The sequence below is a fragment of the Anabrus simplex genome, chromosome 2 (genome assembly GCF_040414725.1).
Source record: "Anabrus simplex isolate iqAnaSimp1 chromosome 2, ASM4041472v1, whole genome shotgun sequence".
In the NCBI taxonomy this organism is placed as follows: Eukaryota; Metazoa; Arthropoda; class Insecta; order Orthoptera; family Tettigoniidae; genus Anabrus; species Anabrus simplex.
In genome coordinates, this window is record NC_090266.1 from 611,855,714 (window position 1) to 611,881,407 (window position 25,694).

General features: G+C 39.8%; 1 protein-coding gene across 2 annotated transcripts in view; it reads left to right on the top strand.

Annotated features, from left to right (window-relative positions):
* The window catches only part of NitFhit (NFT-1 protein), a 212,579-nt gene that overhangs the window by 31,856 nt on the left and 155,029 nt on the right, over positions 1-25,694 (top strand). For both annotated transcript variants that reach the window (XM_067139252.2, XM_067139251.2), the window contains exon 3: positions 15,806-15,961. In XM_067139252.2, the coding sequence (XP_066995353.2) occupies positions 15,806-15,961 (156 nt within the window). The remainder of the gene's footprint in view (positions 1-15,805; positions 15,962-25,694) is intronic.

The following is a 25,694-nucleotide window of genomic DNA, read 5'->3' on the forward strand; positions in this document are numbered from 1 at the left end:
CATTCCCTAAGACATTATTTATCCACTTTTATGCCCTTGTTCTAAACTTGGTGCTCCAGCAGAGTTTGGCAAATGTTAAAGAGTGCAAAATAATGTTTCAAATGCTTATTGGACTTCTTACTTTTTTCTTTTTTTAAAATCTTCTGGAAGAAAAAATTGTTTTCAAGAATTTGTTCAACAGGAAGTAGGCCCCTACCATCAGTAGCACCAATAAGATGGTATTTCACGTCGAGATTAGTGCAAAACAATTAAATAGTACAGAGTTCATTTAACCCTCTACTGCATAGAATTGCCATCAGGCAACTTATAACTTTTCAAACCCCTGTGGGAGGTGGATGCAGATGAAGAATACACCCACGGTATCCCCTGCCTGTCGTAAGAGGCGACTAAACGGGGCGACCAAGGATGATGACATTAGAACCATGTGATTACTCTAAATTAGGACCATTATGTGTGGAACACGATGGGTCAACGTTACTAGCGACTAGTACCACCTTGCGAGGAGAACTATGGGTCTGTGTTATATAGGAGCATTACCATTATGCGAGAAACACTACGGGTCTGGGCATGATTTCTGATAATGGTCATCGTGTGTGTTCCACTTTGCTCAGAATGGGTCTACTTTACCTATGAGTAGTACCACTTTATGAGAAACACATGGGTTTGCGTTGCCTCTGATTAGTGCCACTAAGTGAAAAACACCACAGGTTTGGCGGGCGTCCGTGATTAGTGCCACTTTGTATGTAATACCATGGGTCTGTGTTGCCTGAGAGTAGTAGTTGTACCATTATGTGAAGAGCACCATGGGTTTTTGTTGCGTGTGGGCTTTGTCATAATGTGTGATACACCGTGGGTCTACATTTCCTATGATTAGTACCACTGTGTGAGCAACACCATGAGTATACGTGGCCTGTGATTAGTTCCACTAAGTGGGGAATACCGGCGCATATGATTTGTCACGCTATGTAACACCACGGGTCTGCGTTGCTTTCTCCTTTAGCAGGTAAGCAATCCCTACTTGCTAAACGGTGGGACCACGCAGTTGGTCTGCCACTGCTAAGCAGAGTCTTGGAGGGTAGTGCCAATCCAACTGATGAGCCCAAATGGCACATCTGGGCAAAACTCTGCAAATGCACGCAGCCTAACCACACAAAGGCTGGTTCTATTCCCGTGATTTTAAGATCTGCGGTCGTGAAAGCCATTTTTGAAATTGATCTTAAAGTTTGAAATTTTCTTCACCAAACAGAAACAAAAAATAATTCATGCAGTAGAGGGTTAATGTAGTTTCTTGAAAACGTAGAAAATTCAGGTATATGGGATGTGGACACAGTTGAAGAATCTAAAAGTTTTCTTTCATTTTTGTGGAAATTAGACACTATATTTCTTCTGGATGTACTTTCATACAATGAGATGTTGTACAATATACTCTAGTGTGTCATTGTAGACATCTACTGCCATCAGAAAGTAAATGACACTGTTGCACAGTTGCAAAGTGATAGGCAAAATGCTTTTGAGCAACAGTGGAATGTAGTTTTTGGCAAGAGAGTGCAAACTAGCAGAGAATCTTTTTCTAAAAGAGCTTGGAATGATACGGGGAGTTACATTTATTGTCGAATGTTCTATGAAATTATTGACAATATTGTTCAAACAAATAGATGCAATATATGGCTCAGTTTCAAAATTCCATATCTTCCAGCTTTTACCTCATGAAAAATCTGATAACTACATTCATGTTAATAAAAAACAGAACACCGTGAAAGACTAGAGATAGGAAGTTCATATTCACAGGACATGTTCATTAGTATGTTCAGCAGAAACGATTAGTATTTCAGTCACCTAGGTACAGCATTTATTCTGTTGCCTAGTAGGCACTGGGTCCTCCATGGGCACGATGTGTTACACTGTTCCACTGTTGCGCCAGAGGCGAGGAGGACGCATATCTGTCCTGCAATGCCATTCAGATGAGGTGTCGATCTTCTTGTGGGGGAGGTGGGGGGCGTCTGGCTGGTGCAACCAGACACATCTCGTCATGTTCTGTGGCCTTCTGTTAACCATTCTGTACACACCCGTTCCACTGCCTCACGAGCAGCAATTTCCCTGATTGATGCATTACGTTCTCTCATGCCAATAATGCGCTCTCTTTCAAACTCACTCATTTGATGGTACGGTTCTCGCATATGTCTGCAAGGCATCCTGCACGTCTACTCAAGTCACACTTTGGTTTATAATGTCGAGAGCCGCAGGCACATTTTACCACTCTGTGGTGGTGCACCGAGATATCGATGTGGACCTTGAATCTAAGGGCTGACATGGTTCAAATGCTAATCATTTCTAATGCATACTAAAGCTCATGTCCTGTGAATATGAACTTCCTATTTCTAGTCTTTCAAGGTGTTCTGGTTTTTATGAACATGAGTGTTCAAAGTTAACATTTCCAGATGAACTCCTAGACTCCTTCAAACATGTGTATGGGTCATTACAGTAAAACCTTGTTAATTTGAAGTCGTTGGGACACAAAAATTGTACTTCGAATTACGTGATTTCGATTTAACCGCCAACACGTACTTCGGAAATGCCAACCCTTGTGGCGTCACAATACTACATTCTAAGACCTGTTACTGCATGCATTTAACCTTGATTCACAGTTTAAAGCTCTCAAATGCCATGGAAAAATCTATATACAAAATGTATCCAACAAGGTGCATTTACAGTATTCAAATAATGCACTTGGATAACTTGCCAGCAAACATAACCTCACGCAATGAAATCAAAAGAAAGAAAACATGATTCAAAGACGAGGAGAAATATGTGTTGGCTTCCCTGTGCAAGTGCTTTATTCATTGGATTACTGTATTGTATGCGTTTTAGATGCCTTGTGCTTGCACGGAAAGTACTTGATGCCCTTAAAACATCGCGGCTTATCAAACTTTCCTATGACGAGGTGAGAAAGTCTCTTGCTTCAGTCCACATTACAATAGTACAGTGACTATAGTTGTACGATTTTCCGCCATATTACTTCTAAGACCCGTCAATGCATGCAATTACCTTGATTCTCAGTCTCAACTTTTCAAATGCCATGAAAAACACTTATTTCAGAAATGTATCCAACAAGGTGCATTTACATTATTCAAATAATGCACTTGTATAAAACAATGGCAAACATAACCTCATGCAACGAGAGGGAAAAAAAACACGATTCCAAGACGAGGAAAAATTATGCTGGCTCCCCTGTGCAAATGCTTTATCTTTTGGATTACTGTACTGTCTGCATTTTTAGATTCCTTGTACTGGCATGGAAAGTGCCCGATGCCCTTAAAACATCGTGGCTTTTCGAGCTTTCCTGTGACAGGGGAAGGAAGTCTCTAGCTTCCGCGTGCACTGCATAGCAACACAGTAAGTTACAGTGCATTTCTTGGCTTGCAATTCTCTCTTATAGTAAGTCCACTTGGCCTCAGCATTTAAAAAGATAAAACAAAAAAAACAATGCAGTTTCATCAGCATTGACAATATTGTTTGGTGCGTACGAATTGATTATAGGCTATAAGCCACGCTTTTTTTGCCTAGTCGGCATCGCCATTGTTCGTGGATTCTACCTCTCAGCACACTGCCTGCTAGGCCTACGCGATATTGTGGCATTCCTTAAAACGCCGAATACAAAATAATTACGATTCCGCTCGAACATAGCAGTTGTGAAGCACTCTGTAGACATGCCGAATTAGGTTTAAGTGTGCAAAGTTACCCCTGCACATTCTGGAAGACGCGTTATATCATGACGCGGAGAAATTTTGAATTGAAATTACGCTGTAAAATACTATTTTTTTTTTCAAAATGTAAAGGCAGTTTCAAATTAAAAGTCTGAATTTCGGTAACAGGACCGACATTGTTCTTCGAATTACGAATTATCCGTATTTCGAATTAAACGATTTAAATAACATGCAAAACCGTACCTCATGTTTCCGGGAACGAGAGCTGCTTCGAATTAGGCAAGATTTTGAATTAACCGATTTCGAATTATTTATTTGACTTTATAAGGCCAGAATATGAACCAACATTAACATATTCAAGTGAAGAATGATGATGATGATGATGCTTGTTGTTTAAAAGGGCCTAACATCTAAGGTCATCGGGCCCCAAGTGAAGAACACCATAGTTTAACTGTATATAAGTTGCTGAAGTTCATTAAAAGAAATTATTTCTGTACTTAATTTTTGGATTTAAAGAAGTGTAAAAGTTGGCTGAACTGATTCTAATCATACCAGGTAAAACTAGTTCCATTGAGCACTCGTTTTTAGCTCTGAAACGAATACAGATATCGCAGGTGTGTAAAAGGTCAGGATAGACTTAAGTATCATAGCAGTCGTAAAAGGCGTGTTTCAAGAATTAAGGCTCAAAGATACATTTTATGATATGGTCACAGAAAGTTTTTGTGCAAAGAGAAAGGAATTGAACTAATTTACAAACAAAGTTGTAATCTTCAAAGACATGCACATGATATTTGATTTATATTATAACTCCCATAAATGTAGTATGTAAGTATGCATACCTGTAATGTGTGACGTTTTTAATAATATTTATTTTTAGCTTATTTTCCTCTTGTTATATTCAGTAGTCCTATAAGAAATGTATACTGTGTGAAATTATTATAATGAATTAATAATAGAATTATGGTAAAATGATTGAAAACAAATTTGTTGAAGACCGCTAACAGCACACCCCATTATCAGGGTTAGGATACACCACTGATATGAATGTATTTAGATTAGGTGACAGTCTCTCATAGTGTAACAGATTTCTTAGTTTCCTACACACATTGGTGTCATTATTTTATTAGTTAGTTGTGTGATGTGTAGTTTGAATATAGTTGAGAGCATCAAGTATACATAGATTGGCAAAAACAAAAAAAAAAAAAAACAAAAAAAAAATGGAAACCACAGCACTTCATCTTCTCTTACATTTTGCCGGGCTGAGTGGCTCAGATAGTTGAGGCGCTGACCTTCTGTCCCCAACTTGGCAGGTTCGATCCTGGCTCAGTCCGGTGGTATTTGAAGGTGCTCAAATATGTCAGCCTCGTGTTGGTAGATTTACTGGCATGTAAAAGAACTCCTGTGGGATTAAAATCCGGCACCTCGGCATCTCCGAAATCCGGAAAATTAGTTAGTGGGACGTAAAGCCAATAACATTATTATTGTTATTATTATTATCTCTAACACTTTTTACCTTACCTTACTATAAACTAGACCGAGCTCGATAGCTACAGTCGCTTAAGTGCGGCCAGTATCCAGTATTCGGGAGATAGTAGGTTCGAACCCCACTGTCGGCAGCCCTGAAAATGGTTTTCCGTGGTTTTCCATTTTCACACCAGGCAAATGCTGGGGCTGTACCTTAATTAAGGCCACGGCCGCTTCCTTCCCACTCCTAGCCCTTCCCTGTCCCATCGTCGCCATAAGACCTATCTGTGTCGGTGCGATGTAAAGCAACTAGCAAAAAAAAAACTATAAACTAGCATGATATTTTATTTATTATTTTACACATCCTGCTGAATTAGCTGTGTGTTAACCCTCAAGTGCCTATGGGTGCCGTTTGGCACCATTCTGTATTCCTTCATTATTTCTCCTAAACTGCTATGGTAAGTGAATGAAACAATTCCTGCGGTGGCTAAAACTCTTCTCTGAGATTCACATCAAAGTGTTTGTGTTTGTGCCATTGCTTGCCCATCAATATCACAGAAGCCTGATTATTGAGGCATTGATCTGAACGGCGCATTTTCTTTTGCTGCAATGATTCGCTGACTAAGGTACATAGTGTTATCAATTTTTTCTTTGTTTAGTCATAGCAGGGGATGTATTAGTATTTCCTAGCATCTGCCTGCAATATACTATACAGTTATTTGTATTTGTGGCACTTCCATTGGTTCTACAAAGTAAACTATTTGTGAGGGACTGTTTGGCCCCACTAGACGTACTTCATACCATCAAGTCATTAGCGTTATTTTCTCTACACTTGCATGTTATCAGAGAAATATGAAATATTTTGTTCTCTACAAGATACCTAATTGCATTCAAACCTTACAGCAATATTTTCACCAGTAGCCCAGAATACAGACACAATAACGTATATTATTATGGTCTGTTACATACATTTCCCTCGTGGTTTCATGGTGCGCTTACTCTACAAGAAGTTCAACTTCTTGAAGATGAATATTTTGAGGCGATTGAAATATTTATTGAAACACTGGAGGCTGTGGTACTTACGGATGAAGATTTAGGAGGCCTGGTAGATAACTTGTCTGGGAGGCAGCTGCGGGCACAAACTTAATTTGTTTTGTCTGGAGGTTGGCGGCTGGGCAGATATGCAGCCAAGGATGCTGTGGTTGAAGAGACCTAAGCCTAAATCCTAAATAAGGGTTGCCAAGCTGCAAAATGGTAACTTGAAGGTCTGAGCAAAGAAATTTTCTATTTTCCCTGAAGCAAATTCTTCATCTTCTCTTTTTTCATGGGCACACCCCAGTGATTCCAGCTTCCAGTCTTGTTATGAGTATATGACGTGTCAAGTAGGACTGTATGAAATGCTTTTTCAAGTTCCATGTTCCTTAGCAGTAATGTTGTGGATATTTTAGATTGTTGTCTTAACTGTACCTTAACTAAGTCCACGGCCACTTCCTTCCCATTTCTAGGCCTTTCCTGTACTGTTGTCGCCGTAAGACCTATCTGTGTCGGTGCAACGTAAAGCAAAGAGCAAAAGAAAAAAAAATACCCGACATGCTGTGGTAGTCAGCAGTCAACTGTTTCAACTATGTTTCAAGGTTGTAATCTCCATGTGTTAGTGATAGGCAGTTGTTAAAATGGTGGGTTGTTGATGTTTTCGGAGTGAAGTGTTTTGTTTGCGACAGCAGTGATTAAGGTTATGTGTATTTAATTTGAAAATAAATGTGAATAAATAAGTGTACCAACTGACAGCATTGTGTGTGCTCTTTGTGGATACATCATGATATATTAAGGGAATCATTATAAACCATATTGTGCCCTTTGCCCCTTTCATTGGGTACAGATTCATTGTAATGGCATGATAATGAACGCAACCTCATGTGGCCCGATGTTGGCAGACTTCCTGAGCGTGTCAGGATTTGGTAGTTGGACAGGCTGGTACAAAGCCTTCTCTTGAAAGCCTTTGAACATGTGTGAACATGTTAGAGAGAGAGAAAACATTACCTTATTCCCCAAGACAACATTGCTGGGATTGTTTAAAAAATATATAGCTCTGTTAGTTACGGTAATTGTTAGTTTATAAAATAAAACTTCAAAGGAATATTGAAGTGCTACAAGCTTTTCTTGCTTGCCAATGTGTGTAAGTGTACCTACTTTTGTTAATGTAATTATAGGGTGCTTGTAAAATTCTTTAGAGCACAGCTTCAGTTTATGCTTTGTTTTGTGTAATACTCTAGAACTTCATGATTCATAATTAAAGTTGTGCATTTTAATATCCTTTAGATTAGTATCAGTTTTAGGAGAAATCATATGTCAAAGTTTTAGCCTCGAAAATAGCTCCGCAGTACTTCACTAAATCTGTGATATGCAACTAGTATTTAAGCACTCTTAAATGTCAACTATCTACATCTGGATTTGATCTTGCTGTTTGGAACATCTGTGATATGCAGCCAGTATTCAACATTGTATGAGAGTATGTCCTTTAACAATAATTTTTCTAATTTCATTATGTCAATCATCAGAGTGGGCTAGAAGTATCAAAAAGACGGCAGATGTGGCTTCAGTAAGAAGCTTGTATGGTAGAAACCAGTCCCGCTGAGGTTCCTGTGTAATACCTAGTTATTTTGTCAGCTCATTCCTTGGGTTGCTGCCAAAATGAACCTCTAATTGGAGTGAATTTCGTACTTTTATGCTGTACCATGTTAATCCATTTCTCAATCAACGCAAAAGAACCAACCCATGCAGTGTGCTTGTCATGAACTGAAGATCTAAACATCCTACCTAATTCCTTCATTGTGCGTTCACACATATTTCCTTGCGGATTCCTAATTGAAGAAAAAACATGTGTGATACCTAACTCTGTCATCACAGCGTTCCACTTCTTCGAGGTAAATTGAGATCCGCTATCACATAATAACCTCCTAGGTGTACCTAATTCCTGAACCTACTTGTCACTAATAATCTTACTACAACTAAGACCTGTCGCTTTAGGCATGATCAATGAAATATTGACACACTGACTACTCGAAACTTCAATAATACCATCCTCTAACATGGCTTCTATTTGATTGTCTACTGCTTTAGCATATTTATGTGGTATCAGATATCTCGGTCCAGCTAATATACTTTGATCCAGCACTGAAAATGAGTGTTCATACACATGTGTTTTGCCAGGTTTCAATGAAAATACTTCCTTGTGTTTTCTCAACACATACAACAATCGGTCCCTCTGACCTTCTTCCAAATTGCTACTATCTTCCGCTTCTCTGAAAGCATCATCTTGGTTCTCCTCTAACCACACTTCACATAACTTGAAATTCGCTCTTTCTTCTTCATCTTTTGAAACCTCATTGACACACCACGTTACAAACCTCCACTTTCGTCTGAACTTCGGCATCCCACGTGACTTTAATATCCTCACTATCCCACCTTGAATATACCATCACCTCATTGTAATCTAACTGAGCTGAGTATAAACTTAGCCAGTCAGATCCCAAGATAACATCAAATATAACGTTCGGAATAACAAGACATATCTGAATTTTAGACTTACCATTAATACAAATAGGTATGGTAACTTGTTTACATATTTGCTTGGATCGTTTACCTACAGCAGTGACGATATATGTGGATTTCACAGGCATTTCTTCAATCTCTATTCTCCTTTTTTCTGTCCTAATACCACTTCGAACTTACACATGACCTTTGACTGCCTGAATCCAATAACACCTGATAAGGCACCCTCCATACTGCGATCGTAACAACAGGGTTATCACTTTTACTAGTAACTTCGACTTGATCCACTTCCACCTCCCGTAATAACTCATCTCTGACATTGAGATCATAATTCATATGCGTCATTACACAATTTCTCGCAACATGTACTGAAGACTGATAATCTGATCTCTCATTACCGTCTACTATCAGTTTAATTTACTTTGTCTCCTTGTATCCTGATTTCGGTTTGTACCTTCCTCAACATTACGTTCCCTCTGAACATTCCTATTTTGCTGGGGAGACTGATTACCTATATTTTGTTGTCTCGGTTGAAACAGACCACGGTGATTGTGTTCTTGTTTTCTGGGTGGTGTTTGATAGTTTGTGTGCTCTCGTGTATTACTACCATTTCCTAACGCATCGAAACTTGCTAGCAATCTTTCCATTCCCTGAATAGACTCTATCTGATGCATACAGCTAGCTTCGCGGATTCCGAATGGAAATTCTAAGTTCCCATGGAGGGAATTGCTAGGCGGGCATTAATTCTATTGTGGAGTTTTATCTCCCATTTGCAGTTATCAGGCTGTGCCCTTAAATAGGCTTCTGATAAGTTCACCTGCATACAACCCAGCGTCAGTGGGTAGGGTCTGACACATCCCACTCTGAAAAGTCTAGTGTCAGCCCTAAGACGAAACGCTGGTTAATAGAGCAAACGCCTGAAAAGCCATACATCTATTTTTGATCTGAATTTTGATATGCTCTATTGGTGGAAAAATATCTAATTCCCTCCATGGGAACTTAGAATTTCCATTCGGAATTGCTAGGCGGGCATTAATTCCATTGTGGAGTTTTATCTCCCGTGTGCAGTTATCAGACTGTGCCCTTAAATAGGCTTCTGATAAGTTCACCTGCATACAACACAGCGTCAGTGGGTAGGGTCTGACACATCCCACTCTGAAGAGTCTAGTGTCAGACCTAAGACGAAATGCTGGTTAATAGAGCAAACGCCTGAAAAGCCATACGTCTATTTTTGATCTGGATTGTGATATGCTCTATTGGTGGAAAAATATCTAATTCCCTCCATGGGAACTTAGAATTTCCATTCGGAATTGCTAGGCGGGCATTAATTCCATTGTGGAGTTTTATCTCCCATGTGCAGTTATCAGACTGTGCCCTTAAATAGGCTTCTGATAAGTTCACCTGCATGACACACACGACCACATACACAAAAGTGGACATACTCTCCGCCGTCGCAACTTCCAATTTTTGCTCGGCCGGGCGGCCTTCATCTCTACCTGCCACCTAGCCGACCCTAATCAGCATATAGGTCGACGCCTCGTTGGCTGTTGATCTCCCCATGACCATGGCCTATTGTATCATCCCAGGAGTGGATCCAGACATCTCCGAAGAAGATATCATCGAGGACCTACTCGCCGCTGACTTTCCAGTACATAATGCCTACAGACTGACGGTTGGCCACACCTCTATACCCTCTGCGCAGATTCTAGTGCATCTCAGCGGAGAGGACGCCCTCCGCCGCCTCTTCGCTTCCGGCGCGACGATCCATTGTAAGAACTACAGTGTTCTCCTCAGAAATTTTTGTCAGCCGGGTGGCAGGAATAAGTAGCCGGGTGGGGGAATACTACTTCAAATATGAGTGATAAAATTTCAATAAATAAATTGTTTATTCCTCTCTGGTTGATATAGGTGGGGCACATGCTTGGATTAACAATAATATTAGAGAGGTAAACATAAACTAAAAAATTGATTTCACTGTTATCACCAACAAGACAAAATAAGATATATCTTTTTCTACCATTAAAAAATTGAAATTTACTTTTAGCATGACATTTTATATGTTGATACGTCTTTTCTTCTTTGAGGCCCAGTTGTCTACCGCTCTTATATAATTGAATTCTGTTGAGTCTGGTCCCTCTAGTGAAATCGGCATCAAATTGTTGAGTGTGCTCTGCTTCATACGATTCCTCAAAGAGGTTTTAACTCTCTTCAAAGCCGAAATCCCCTTTCACATTCAGCTGTGCTCACAGGTATGGACAGCCCAATAGCAGCTAGTCTTGCTAAATTTGGAAAAGATTCCTTAATCATGCATGTTGTTGCAAACTTCATCATTATTTGTTTAGGTCTTAATCCAATGTAGGACTCTCCTTGGAACATTTTTGATGCAACAGACCATTCCAGTTCATGACTGGAGGGCTTCCCATTTTAGAGTAGAAGTCAAGAAGCAACTCATAAGCTTCATTCTGATCTTGACTTTTTGCATTAAACACTCTTGAAAAGCAGGAAATGATGGGCATATCTGGAAATCTGTGTTCTAGATGTTGGATAACAGTATCTATGTACTTGTTATAAATTGTTGTCTTGAAGGTCACAACATCGACATCTGAATAAGTGACATGGAAGTCTGACCATTCACCAGCAAGATGGTGACAGACTATGAAAATGATTTCCTGGAGTCTCTTTCAATTTTAAGACGCTGAGTTTTGTGGCTTCTAAGATTGGTTCAATTTCTGTCAAGTCAATATCTTGCGTTTGCCAAGTTCTAGACAATGTGCACAGAAGAGGTAAGGTATCTGAAAGCATCATAATTGCAGCTAAGAAATTGTATGTTTTCATGTAATTGCTTAAGCCTTCAGCTGTAATATCATTCCTTTCAGTGGCCTCTCTTTCAAGTGCAGTAACAACACTCACCATAGATCTTCTTAGAGACTGTACAGCAGAGTCATGAGACAACCATCTAGTATCACTGGCCAATTTTAGTTTAATTTGAGGGCTGTCGATGATATTCTGGATTTCAGTTAAACCAGCCATCCTGACTGAGGAATTTTGAAAAAAGAAAACGAGTTGTCTTAAAATGTCATTAAACTTCACTAAATAAGGCACTTCAGCTGCTGCCTGGGCACTAGCAAGTGACAATCTGTGGTTAATGCAGTGACAGTTTACCATGAGTCCATTTGTTTTCTCTCTTAGCAGTGTTGCTACTCCCTTTTGCTTACCAATCATGACAGCTGCCCCATCAGATCCTAGACCAACCAAATTACAAGTTTTTAACCCTAAATTTTCAAGGATTTCAGTTAGTTTATTTGTTATGGTCTCAGCTTTACGATCAATGATGTTGCAGGTTGACACAAAACTAACATTAACCTCTTTTTGAAGTTGGTTGACATATTTTATGTACACAATAAGTTGCTTCAGTACAGAAATATCTGTAGTTTCATCACACAGAACACTGAAATTATCTGCTGAATGTATGTTCTTTAATATTTCACATCTAATTTCTGAAGCTATAACATCAAGTAACTTCTGCATTATTCTTTCTGAAGTATAATTAGCATTATCACCAATGTTAAGATGCTTTAGACATGTACAACCTCACAGTGTTTGAGCAATTTTCCGTATAATGTAGTGTGTGGTAACTCATTTTTTGCCAACCAATACATTGATCTTAGGGCTCCGAGAAAAGCATCTCTCTGTAAATTGTTTAAAATAGAAACTGATTTTTCTATTTGCCCAAATCCAGTTTCTTTGAATGCACGTCTTTCACTTAAGTTTGAACAAGAATCGGTATGCAGCTTGCTTTGTTCATAGTCAACTAAACTCTCCTTTCGAAGTCTTGCACACGGTATAGTCACCCAAGTCACTTCCTTCTTTGTCGGTTTCTTCAATGAACATTTCATACATGTGGAACAAAACATACCATTTTCTTTCACAACTAACCATGTAAATTGCTTAAACCAGTCATTACTGATGCCTGATAAGCGGTGTTTAGAAGAATGTTTCACTTGTTGTTTTTCATTTTGAATACTTTCCACTTCACCAGATGAGCCGGCCTCAGCAATGTCCTTTTTGGAAATCTCTCCTGGTGTTGAATTATTACTTTTACTAGGTTCTTTCTTAAAGAAACTTAGAAGAGTAGATGTTTGACGAGATTTCCTACTCATTTTGAAAACACAGAATGTGGCGTCAAAAACACGAAGAAAGAAACACACAGTTCATTTAGGTAATTCCCAGCAAGAGATTGAAAATAATACCAATATTCGTGATGAATTAGAAAGTAAAGCACAAATGGAATGACAACAATAGTTAAAATGTAATTAAATCGGAACTATAATTCAACTGAAGTCCATTGTTAGCAGTAGTAAATGTTAAAGAAACCAAAACAACACCGAACAAACAGATTTGCTAAAATTACTTGTAACAACGAAACTAGCGGGAATGAAATCGTGATGTAACGAAGGAAGTGTGTTTAAAATAACACTTGATGACTCCAAGACAATGATATGGTTCAATATATGCGAAGTACATACATTTCAAATCAAGAATAAAATAATGAACAAAACCCCAAACTCGGTTAAGTCTTACCTTAGGATAATCTCATTAAACATTAGTGTGGTATTCGCGTTACCACTTCATGAAATTAAGTATGGAAGGACTGAATGTCACTAATTTCTGTGTAGCTGCTAGTGATATTGTTGCCCGGCCGAGCGGCTCAGACTGTTGTGGAGCTGGCCTTCTGACCCCAACTTGGCAGGTTCAATCCTGGCTCAGTCCGGTAATACCTGAATGTGCTCAAATATGTCAGCCTCGGTAGATTTACTGGCACGTAAAAGAACTCCAACGGGACACAATTACGGCACCTAGGCGTCTCCGAAAACTGTCCAAAGTAGTTACTGGTACGTAACGACAACATTAATTTTATCAGTATAACACTGTTAATGAATTCACCATGGTGACTGGGAGGATGCCGGTACCAACCATCACATTGGGATGCATGACTTTAATAATGCTGCTGCAACATAATCCTCTCCAATTGATTCGTAAATGTATTTCTATATTGAGAGAATGTAGTTAGAATTTTGTTTTTTAGAGCGCTACTAATATATCACAATCACCATCTCGTTCTTATAATGGTCTCTAACGATCCTGGCCAATATTATACGGTGTATTTCTTCCATTTGTATTGCATGGAATTTGTTCTAATCATTATTACTACAAGTATTGACAGAGAATTTTGAACTTATGGCATTCTACCGCTCGTTCATAATCGTGTATCATCGTGCGCTTGCCACTCCTTTGCTGTGGAGTGCCGTGCGGGTTTGTGACGTCATACGGAATCGAGACAAGTGCTCGCAAGCGATTCTACATATTCTCTTTGATTCTACACTGATCCCCCCGCTCACGCACAACGCTACGTTATAGCGAAGCAAAACACTTAAACTCCAATGTAATTATGCTGACAACAACGTATTTTTATCATTTAAATAAACAGTTTCACAGTAGGCCTATTTATATTTTAATTCGAAACAACCAATGACTCAACTATGTGTTCAAATAATGTAACTAGCACACATCTAGGTTATGTTAGCCAGGCGGTCTGTAAAAACAGCCGGGCGGTGCGCCCATTAAAAAGGTCCTGGGGAGAACACTGAACTATGCAGTGGTGCCAACCCCTCCGGACATTCAAGCCCAACTCTTCGAATCACCATCACTTGTCCCAGTTGTTCACGAGCCCTCATCCTGGACGACGCTTCAGCCATCAACACCCTCTTTCCCAACAACCACCACCACGTCCGCTAGTATCCTTTGTTCTCTTCCTGTCACAACAGTTACCACTTGTCACCCATCACCTGTTATGTCGTCATCTCTCCCAATTTCTTCATCCACTGTCCTTCAGCAACTCCCTGCTAGCACGCCGGACTCAACTATCGCCGCTTCGCCATCGATATCTTCGCCAGCCAACACCGCAGCAGCCGCCTTCCAGACATCATCGACCCAGTCATCTTCACAGTCCCCTCCAGCTGTGTATAGCTGTGAACTACATGGAATTCCACCCGAAATTTCCGACAGGGACGTTCTACAAGAACTTTGTGCAGCGGACATTCCGGTATGACGTGCTATCCGGATTCGGAACGCCCATGGCCCAACATTTCTGGTTTGGCTCCAACTGTCTACATCTGAGGCCGTCCTCAAGCTCATCACCACCAGTGCCAGTGTCCACGGCCAACATTATCGAGTGGAACCCTCTTATTCCCCACCCTCACCCGGTCGCCAACCCCCTGATCAAACGTCTCGTCGCCCCCGGCCAGTTCCTCCTCCTGTTTACCTATCTCCACCAGTGTGTCACCCCTTCCTCCAACTGGTTTCATCCCTCCACCCCTCCCAACATTTGAACTCCTTCGTCTTCTCATCGCTTCCCTCAATCATATGACAGCCACCCTCCATCTCCTCACCTTGCACCTTTACCCCGGCACTTCCTTCCAAACTTCATCTCTCCCCCTTGCTCAACACCTTTTCCCTCACACCCTTCCGTAAATCATCTATGTGCTTTACTATGTACTTATGAATTAAATAAAGTGTTTGTTCAATCCCTAGGCATAGACATAATTCCTATCCCATCTCCTACTTCTTCACATCCTTTACCCACCTCCTTCTTCCATCACATCTCCCCAACCTGCCCGCATCTCTTGGCCAGAGAGAGGGCGTTACCCTCTACGTGGCCCGTCCCACCCCTTCAGGGTGGGGAATGAAAGCATTGTTAGTAGTAGTTCACCTGCATACAACCCAGCGTCAGTGGGTAGGGTCTGACACATCCCACTCTGAAGAGTCTAGTGTCAGACCTAAGACGAAACGCTGGTTAATAGAGCAAACGCCTGAAAAGCCATACATCTATTTTTAATTGCCGATGGATAATCTTTATATCGAGTGATATAACGTTATATAATTGCACACTAAAATAGTCTGGCTGGAGAAGCCTGGACGGTTACAACATTAGCAGAAAGTTTGGCTTCTAAACATTCTATTTACTGTTTCAGAAACCAAAAATTGTACAGTTATACATTTTTGTTGATATATATTTTTATTTACAGATTGTCTTCCTTCCGGAGGCATGCGATTACATTGGTGATAACAAGGACGATGTTGCGGGCTTAGCCGAACCTCTTGACGGACCTCTGATGACCAGTTATCAGGAATTGGCTAGGAAATACAGCATGTGGTTATCATTGGGGGGTATTCATGAGAAGGTAAGTACACTAATTAGAAGTAGGAGTATAAATTTTGTGATTGCTCTCAAGTCGACATTTTTCTCTCTATTGAACATTTATTGAACATTGGAGGCATTTAGCCCAGATACATGTTCACAATTAAATTACATAAAACAAAGAACCCTTAAACCCAGTGAAACTGAACAATTATAGACATAACTAAAAAATACACCAATTAAATTACTAAGTGGCCTCTTACACAGGCGGATGACCAGTCCACATGTAATGGCCAACCCTACAACCCTCTAATCTTACAACTAACTTGGTGCCCCCCACACGGACGGAATACCAGACACCATGCAAGGCTCCACCCCTAACTAAATCTACTAAGCTGCCTCTAACATGGACGGATGACCAGCTCACATGCTAGGGCACCCCCTACATCTAAATTAAGCCTATAACTAACTACTTACTACATTAAATCTTTACTAATTCTATCCTAAATCTGTCTGGCCATGACACCCCCTGGTGAGGAACTTAAACCACCCTTCCCTGGGATGTCATGACCAGACATGTCTCATGAGGCTCGGAAAACAAAACCTCACCGACCCCTTAAGTTGTCAACGTTATTCCTCACCACTCCTTCATGTAATAGCCCACAAGTGTGCGGATGCCAGCTCCACATGTAGGCAGTCACGTCTGTATTCTTCTGCCGAGACGGTGGTATGACTCGGCTCATCTTTCGCTGTCTCATTGACAACTTACTTCCTCTAACCTAATACTACTCCCTACCTTACTCTACTCTACACGCGCAGACGTACTGAATCAGCACTTAGCTTGAGATAGGTCAGGCCTATCTCCCCCTCTTCCATCTCTAGGTCACCAGCGAAACACTACCGTATCTAATAGGAAGAAAACAACAACAGACAGACAAAACGACTTACTAATAACCACAAACAACCTGATTAGAAGGAATACAATACGACTTACTTATCAATGAACTAAATACAACTAATTATAAAATATACAATATGTAAGGAGCAAAGGAACAAAACTGAACATATATATAAACGGAACATAATACTAAAATTATAATTATTGGCGCCCTTACTATTACTGACTTGAACTCTGTAATGTTCCATATTTGTGTATCCCTCTTTCATCACTTTCATCAGCATTTACCCTTCCCTCATTCATCACTTTAATTTTTTTCTCCCACAGTCTTTTTACAATTGTCAATAATTTCGATAGTTTCCCTGGCCTTCTCCATTCCCTGTTCATTAATTTGACAAGAGTATAATATTCAGATTCCCTTTCCATCTTATTTATCTCTTCTGCTTCCAAGTATTTAACCCGTAATGCTCTTATACTTTCACACTGTCTCAAAGAAATGTGCATTTCCTAACTCCTTCTCACACAATAAACATGTATTTGCCACTTCAGTAAAAGCCTTATGTTTATAAACTCCCATCATCCACCATATCAATCCCCTGTATTCTCTTTTGGTTAATTTGTCATGTATTATTTTTATACCTGGATATATATATATATATATTCATGAATTCCTCCAGAGTTTTCCTATTATTACCCTCAGCTCTTAGTATTTGTATTTCTATATCTGCTACCCTCTGTGCCACTTCCCTACAGACTTTTCTTTCTTCTAATTATTTGTCCCAATAGTTCTCCATCCCAATTTCTTCTAGTACTTTCTTTAAGTTGCCTGCCCAGTACCCATTCTGGTACTTCATTTGGTGCAGGTAAGCTAAATCTAGAATTTCTCCCCCTACTCCCCTTTTTAACCTAAACCAATATTTTATTACTCTCTTAATTATATCCACCTTTATATTAATGTCTGTACATAGTAATCTAACTCCACTATTCGCTGTACATATTGGTAAACCTGTAATTATTTTAATAAATCTACTAGTAACTGAATCAAGCATTGCGATTTCCTTTTCTGTGCCCCATACTTCTGCACCGTATAACATTTTAGATGTGATCACAGCATTGAATACATTTCTTTGCACCCTAAAATCAATATTAGGCATCCTGTTATCTAATATTCAGATACTAGCTAGGGCTGCTGCACCAATAATTTTTGCTCTCCTGATGTGTTCAGACCAACTTCTATTTCCTGATATTGTAATTCCTAAATATTCTAACTTGTTAACTATTTCTAGTTTTACTCCTTCCAAATACCATTTTTCTTTTTTTGCTAATTTGTTCCCTTTTATGCACACCATTACTCTAGTTTTCTGTGCGTTAATTTTCATATTCCATTCTTTACAGTACTTCTCGATACCATCAATACTTTTTTGCATTGCAACTGGCGTTAGTGTGAACAGGAGTATGTCGTCAGCAAAGACAAGACCAGGAATATCCTGATTTTCTAACCATGGCAGTGCAAATCTTTCCTCAACTTAAAATTCTGGTATATCGTTAATGAACAATAAGAATAAAATCGGTGGCAATTTACACCCCTGTTTCAGACCCATTTTGGAGATAATCTCTCGTACTACTACACCTTCTTCCACTCTCACAGTACACTTTACTTCAGCATACATATTTTCTATAGCTCTTATCATTTTACATGTCACTCCAACCTGTCTCAATCTAGTAACGACTGCCCCCCTGTTCACAGTATCAAATGCTTTTTCTAAATCTATTGATGTTATATAGAGCTTGCTTCATTTTTTCTTTACATATTTGTCAATAAGCGTTCTCACTATAAAAACATTATCTAGTGTTCTTCTCCCTTTTCGGAATCCACTTTGAAATCTCGACAGGATTGAATGTCTCTCCGCCCTTTCCCCCCCCCCAATAATTTTGTCATTGTTTTGAAAGTGATAGAAGAAAAATTTACTACTAGAATCAACAATAACCCTAGTTTATTTCCATGATGTTCATGTTGCAAAAGTATACTCGTGTCCTCGCCCTGAAGTGGTAAAGCTATTTTCAGGCGCATCCCTAAGGGAGGAGAGCTGCATATACCATTTTAACCACATACCAGCCCTCCTGTCATTCTTAAATTTCTGGCAATACTGGGAATTGAACCCAAGTCCAGAGGATGATAGCTAATATTGCTAACTTATATGCTATGGAGGTGGTTCGAACCCCACTGCCGGCAGCCCTCAAGATGGTTTTCCATGGTTGCCCATTTTCACACCAAGCAAATGCTGGGGCTGTATCTTAATTAAGGCCATATCCGCTTCCTTCCCCTCCTAGGCCTTTCCTATCATATTGTTGCCATAAGACCTGTGTCGGTGCGACGTAAAGCAAGTTGTAAAAAAAAAATATGGAGGTGGACTTCATGTTGCTAATTCAGGTGAACAATTTTATCAAAAATATACGGTGGGTTGACCCAATTAATACAGGACGCGACCTTGAGTGCACGTGCCACTCCTGGAAACAGCTGCTGGTCGTTCTTTTTGTTGTTCTGTCTGTTCAATGTCATTTAGAGAAGTGCCACATACAGTCATATCATACCATTGTTGCCTGATGGCCTGCCAAATTGCAGATATATGGCAAGGCTACATTGTTGGCCTTTCCGATGCTAATTTCTCTTTATCAAGGATTGTACAACAGTGTAAAATGAAAGGTCTTAACACTAGTAAGTCCTCTGTAGGCAATGTGATAAAATTACATCAAAATGGTTTCCCGCCAGAAACAAACAACTTTGAAAAATCTGTCGTGGTAGAGAGTTCGACCTTCCAGGACTCCAGATATTATTAAGAAGGTAAAGGCTGCTGTCCTGAAGAAAAAATTACCAACTCAAAGACACCTTGCCAGCCACACAAGCATATCTAAAGGTACAGTCTATCGTATAGTTAAAGAAGCTCTGAACCTGGTAAAGCAACGTAAGGCACGTGGACATGCTTTGAAAGCAAGGCACGTTAAAGAACGGTTCACTAATGCCAGAAAATTATATGAAAACTACCTAGCAGGGGATAAATGGCAGTCAATTGTTACCCTGGATGAAGCTTTGGTTTATTTGGATGACACCAACAAGCCCCGGGTAATTTATTATCACCCAAAAGGCCAAAGGGGCGCTCAAACTTGGTCAAGGAAAACAAAGAAAAGTTTGCTGAGGGGTTCATGGTAGTGGCAGGTTATTGTGCCCGGGGTAAACTCAGAATCCTCAGAGTGCCAAAAAATGTGAAGATCAATGCTATTTACTTTCAGAAAAATGTCGTGGACCCTTACTTCAACGAAGATATCCCTCAGCTGTACGGTGAGGATGCTTCAAATGTCTGGATCCACATAGATAAAGCATCCAGTCATACTGCTGGATCATCAGTCACCTACTACGAGAGAAAAAAAAAGCAGAGACGGATGTCCATGTCATGCCATTTAGTGATGTCCCTGTAAAATCCCTGGATGCATCGCCGATGGATTTCTGTGCCTTTGGTCTCCTGAAAAGAGGGCTTTCTTCTAGACTTCCCATCACTATTGAGGGGTCTTTGAAAAGTGTGCAAGGAGGTATGGGACAATATTTCTCTTCCTGTACTCCATCAAAGTCATCTACATTGGAAATTGAGGTATAGTGCAATAGTCCGTGCCCGTGGCTATCACATTGAGCGCAACCGGGTCTGGAGAAAAGGAATCACCTACGACAAAAGGTACATAAAATCGTCCAATCTTAACTGGGGCAAACCTCCGTATACCCAGTTTATGCTTTGAAATGAAATATGTATTTAAAATCATTTGCATTTTTCTATAGTGAAATATAACCTTGAAATACACACACACATACACATACATACTGGGGTTTTTTTTTTTTTCAAGTTGTTTTGCATCGCACTGACACAGATAGGTCTTATGGTGACGATGTGATAGGAAAAGGCTAGGAATGGGAAGGAAGTGGCTGTGGCCTTAATTAAGGTACAGCCCCTGCATTTGCCTGGTGTGGAAATGGGAAACCACACAAAACCATCTTCAGGGTTGCCAAAAGTGGGGTTCGCACCCACTATCTCCCGAATACTGGATACTGGCCGCACTTAAGCGACTGCAGCTATCGAGCTCGGTAATATAGATATTATTGACGTCATCACTTTCATACAAAAGACCATTGATGCAATTATGTGGACTGTAGGCATGTATTAAACAAACAATTGTGTGTTTTACAGGTATGTTATAGTGTTATAATTAGTGTTTAACAGACTGAAAAGCTTTAAAGTTACATTAACTGAGTCAACACTGAAAAGTACGGCATCCTTCTTAACGGACACACGCGCACGCACACACAATCTAATTTCAGTCTCTTGGTGGAAACAAAGGTATATGTTTCATATCCTGCAAGTTACTCTCGTTTTACATTTCTCTCTGTTAGGGTGTTTACCATTCCTACATTGTAATAAAATAAGTAAATTATGATGACTGATAAATGTTTATCTGGCAGTTAATTTGTTTTAGATTTTGTTATATGCTAGAGATACCAGCCGAGAATGTTAGTGGCTCAACTACTCCTGCTCAAGCCTTTTTCATTTTATTCTGATATCACAAACATAAAGTACAACCTTCAAATGGCCTAGCAGCAGAATAATTTTTAATTTGTTTATGAAGGTGTTCGAAACACTCAGATATGGGAATCAACCTTATAACAGTCATTGTAAGACAGCAAGATAACTCAGTGTCTATCTCAGTATGGAAGAAGACAAATTCTCTGGCAAAAAACAACAATCTCTTCTCTTAGGTAATTAAAGCGCAGCATGGAGTGTGATACACATGTTGGAAGAACAAAAAATGCACCACTATTCTATTTCCCACTCAAAGATTAGCTTCATCTTGACTGTCTAAGCCTAGCGCAATGCTGATGCCTTTGGCAGCCTGTTGCTTGAGGAGTGATTTGTTTCTCTATGATGGATTTGCACATGTGTCCTGTGGCAACATCCCTTCTCCTTCTTACTTCTGTACTCCATCATTGCACTCACCACACTATCTACATCTCATTTGTCCCAAACTAGGAGCATCACTGCAGCAGTGTTTGTGCCTGGAGATACTGTTTCTTGGTGCAAGTATTACAGTGAAAGTGGGTATGTTGCTGGGTATAGGATTTCTGCTCGCAATGCCATTTCCCCCCACCTCCCCATATAATATTTCTGCATGCAATGCCCCTTGCCCCCGTCCCCGCTCCTCCTCCTCCTCCTGCCCCCCCTTCCAAGCATTTTGATTTTTGTCAGTTTTATCTCGGAAGAAATTCATTGTGACAGCAATAATTCTACATCATTCAAAAAGGAGGGAATCATCAGTGTCATGTCCAGGGACACGAACCTGCATCAAGTAGCATTGCATAAGTAGTACATAGTGATTACTTTGAAAACTCAATCCATTTGCCGTGCTGTCTAAGCAGCCATGTGTTGGGGTGATAAGGAATTAAGTTAAAAACAGAGTCTTGTGAGTTCAGGAGATCTTACGAGGGAGTCGATACGGACAATCTAAATGGTCATGTCCTATTGTCTGGAGATAGCAAGAAAGGGGGTAGTTTGAAGGATCCCATACTTAAAATTAATGGGCCACCCAATTAAGTGATACGGGATGGAGAATCATATTTATGATGACAATGATTAGAAATGGGGGAGTTATGTCATGAGGATTGGGTTGAGGGCGAGAAGTCAAGTTTATGATAATAAATATTGCCACGTGCATAGCGTGGCAGTTGCGATACATGGGGGAGGTGGTAGAACCAGAAAGGCTTTATCTAAGAGGAGGGGAGACCCTCGTATCATATTGCTAGTTTCTTTAAATACGGTTGTAATTGAAGGAACAAGCATCTTATTGCATTGGTCTTCGCTTTGGAAGCCTTACCTTCCGCTCACGTCAGGGAATCACAATTGATTCTCCAAGAGGTCTCGCTACTTAGAATATTTCTTAGTAGATCAAGTTTGAACGGTGGTGCTAACACTTGGTATTCATCATTCATACTTTGATTCTCGACTTAAGCCCTAGTTCTTCTGGGTTTTATTTTAGTTGGCAACTTAAAGCTTGAGGAATATCTGTGAGAGTCCACGATACTCTGTTTTTACATTGCTTTAGCATTTCAGTGGTACTCTTAATGTTTTAGAGTCCACTTGCATTTACTTGGAGTAGCCGTTCTGAGGAAGGCTAGTTCCAGTACGTCACTCTAAGTGACCGACTTCAATTGTATGTGTATATTCTTTGTACATCATCTGTTAATATACGCACATATATAGGAAATCATATGAGTTTTAACTCTTAACAACCAACTTACCTAACGCCTATAAATTACCATCTTATATCCCTTTCGTTTTTAGTGCTGTTGTTAGCCATCAGGTGATTCCATTCACCGCTCGGCGTCTCACCTGTTGGCAGGGATACGACAGGAAAAGAAAAACTGGTGACAGTTTTGTGGGGTTCGTCCTGAGTTCGACGTCCATCCAGGATTGTTTTAGCTCTTGACCAGGCGTTGGTGGTTTCCTAAGCGGCTGTCTATCCTAGCTGAGGGACGGTCGGAAGAAAGATGAAGTCCAGAGGCTGTCTATCCTAGTAGACTGAGGGGCGGTCGGCATGAGGAAGAAGAAGTCCGTAAGCAGACAGAGAGCAGAACCAAGAAGGCGCGAGGACTGGCCCACGGAGTAGCAGAAGGATTCATAAGAGTCCAAGGAAGGAAGGCTCAATCGACCCGGCGTACCTGCATGTCGTCAGCTCACCATCAGCAAGCAGTAGAAGACCAAATATTGTAAGGTAAGCCAAACTCAAAATCAGTATGTCTAATTCTGAAGTGGGAAGTGCCAGTGATAATTCAGATAACAATTATATTAATATCAATCAAGCGTTCAAGTTAATCGGATATCCTTTTGACGGGAGAAATCGGAGTAGATTGAAAGAGTTCTGTGCAAATGTAGATTCAGCAATAGAATTTGTTCAACGAGATGAACATCCGCTGTTTTTTAAATATGTTCTTACCAGAATAACGGGCGAAGCTCGAAGCAAGTTATTAGTAAGACAGGATATTACGAGCTGGCCAAAAGCGAAGGCAGCTTTGTTTGAAAATTATGGAGAACGTAGAACTATTGATCATTACGCATGTAAAATGATTAAAGCACAGCAAAATAAAGATGAATCTGTAATAGCTTAGGGTTCGAGAATGGATGCAATGGTAAGCGAACTGAAGGAAGTTGCCACGGCAACAGTCGAACTGGTGGCAAAAGTACATAGAGCAAATTTAATAGGAGAGTTTGGGAGATCATGTTTTGTAAAAGGATTAATTGATAAAAGCATTCAAACGATTGTCCGTAGTAGGAACATTACGGATGATTTCGGTTTTTTAGCAGTTGAGGTGGCGGCCCAAGAAGAGTCGGCCGTACATTCGAGTAAAGAAAAGCACGGTGAATCAGTTAGGAGTGATAAATATTGTAGTAATTGCAATAAGAAAGGACATTCGGCATCCTCGCGTTTTCTTAAAATGAGACCAAAAGAAGTTAACCTCTTAACATGAAAGCCCGAGGGTCCTATTTTTGCCAACAGACGTCTCTGACTCAACCGTAGTGGATGTCGGTGACTCAGGCACTTCGTTTTCGCGGCTTTCCCTCCCAATGTAGCATTGTGTGTTGATCCTTGTTTTAGGGCATTTCACACAGCCACAAACATATGAATAGTATTGAGTGTCATGTTGTATTACTTGCCATCTGTTTAGTGCTGTGTTATTTATTTTAGAACCCGTAAAATAATATCACGAGTATACTCGGGATTTTAAAACAAGAACTTTTCGGTGCCTTATATTTCATTGTTAAGTTTGAAAAATGTATTTTCATTGTTACCACTGTCATTAGTTGTCAATAAATAGCCCATTTTAACAATAAAAAAAATTAGGTAAAAAAAGATCACAATTTTGTAAATAATTGGTATGTTAAGAGGTTAAGGCAATAACGTGTTAACAATTGTAATAAGGAAGGGCACTATTCACAAGAGTGCAGAGTAATAGTTTTTAAACGTTGTAAGAGAACAGGGCATGTAGAGAAAAACAGTAAAAGTAGCAAACCACAACAATTCACTAATTACAAGGGTAAAGGTTACGAGAACAAGCAGGCGGAAAACTAGAACAAGATCATGATGCACGGCCGGTTATAGGTCCTAAGAGTGCTCTCATAGGCCAAGTACACAATAAGTGTAATAACAATGAAGGTATAGTTTTACTATCTATAAATTATGAACGTGGACCGTTTCAATTTTTAATCGATACAGGCTCGGAAATAAGTGTAATAAAGAAACAATGCGTACCGAAGGAAATAAAGATAGATACAAGTGATAGATTAAAATTGCTAGGAGTTAGCAAAGGAACACTATTCACGTATGGAACCGCGAAGGTAACTTTGGGAACATCTCAAGGCAAATTGCATGTAGTAGATGATGAAGTTCAGTTGTCACAAGATGGATTGATAGGTAGAGATTTATTGAAAGATTCTGTAATTAATTTCAAGGAGGAATTCATAGAAGTAAATGGTGATAGACATCAAATAGAAATTAGAGAAGCTAAATTAATAACAGTACGTCCTAGAACGGAAACTATGTATGACATAGGACAAGATGAAATTGCGCACGTAATGAAAGTAGAAAAAAGTGACGCACAGAAATGTACACAATCGAGAACTCGAAGAGTAATCGAACTAATTAGGGCAGATCATATGCTAAAGGGTGATAGAGAAAGGATATTTGAAATATGTTCAGAATGTAATGGTAGATTATATTTCGATAGAAAATTAAACGATATAATGATCGGTAGCGTGTACCCTATACCAGGTACTACGGAGTTAAG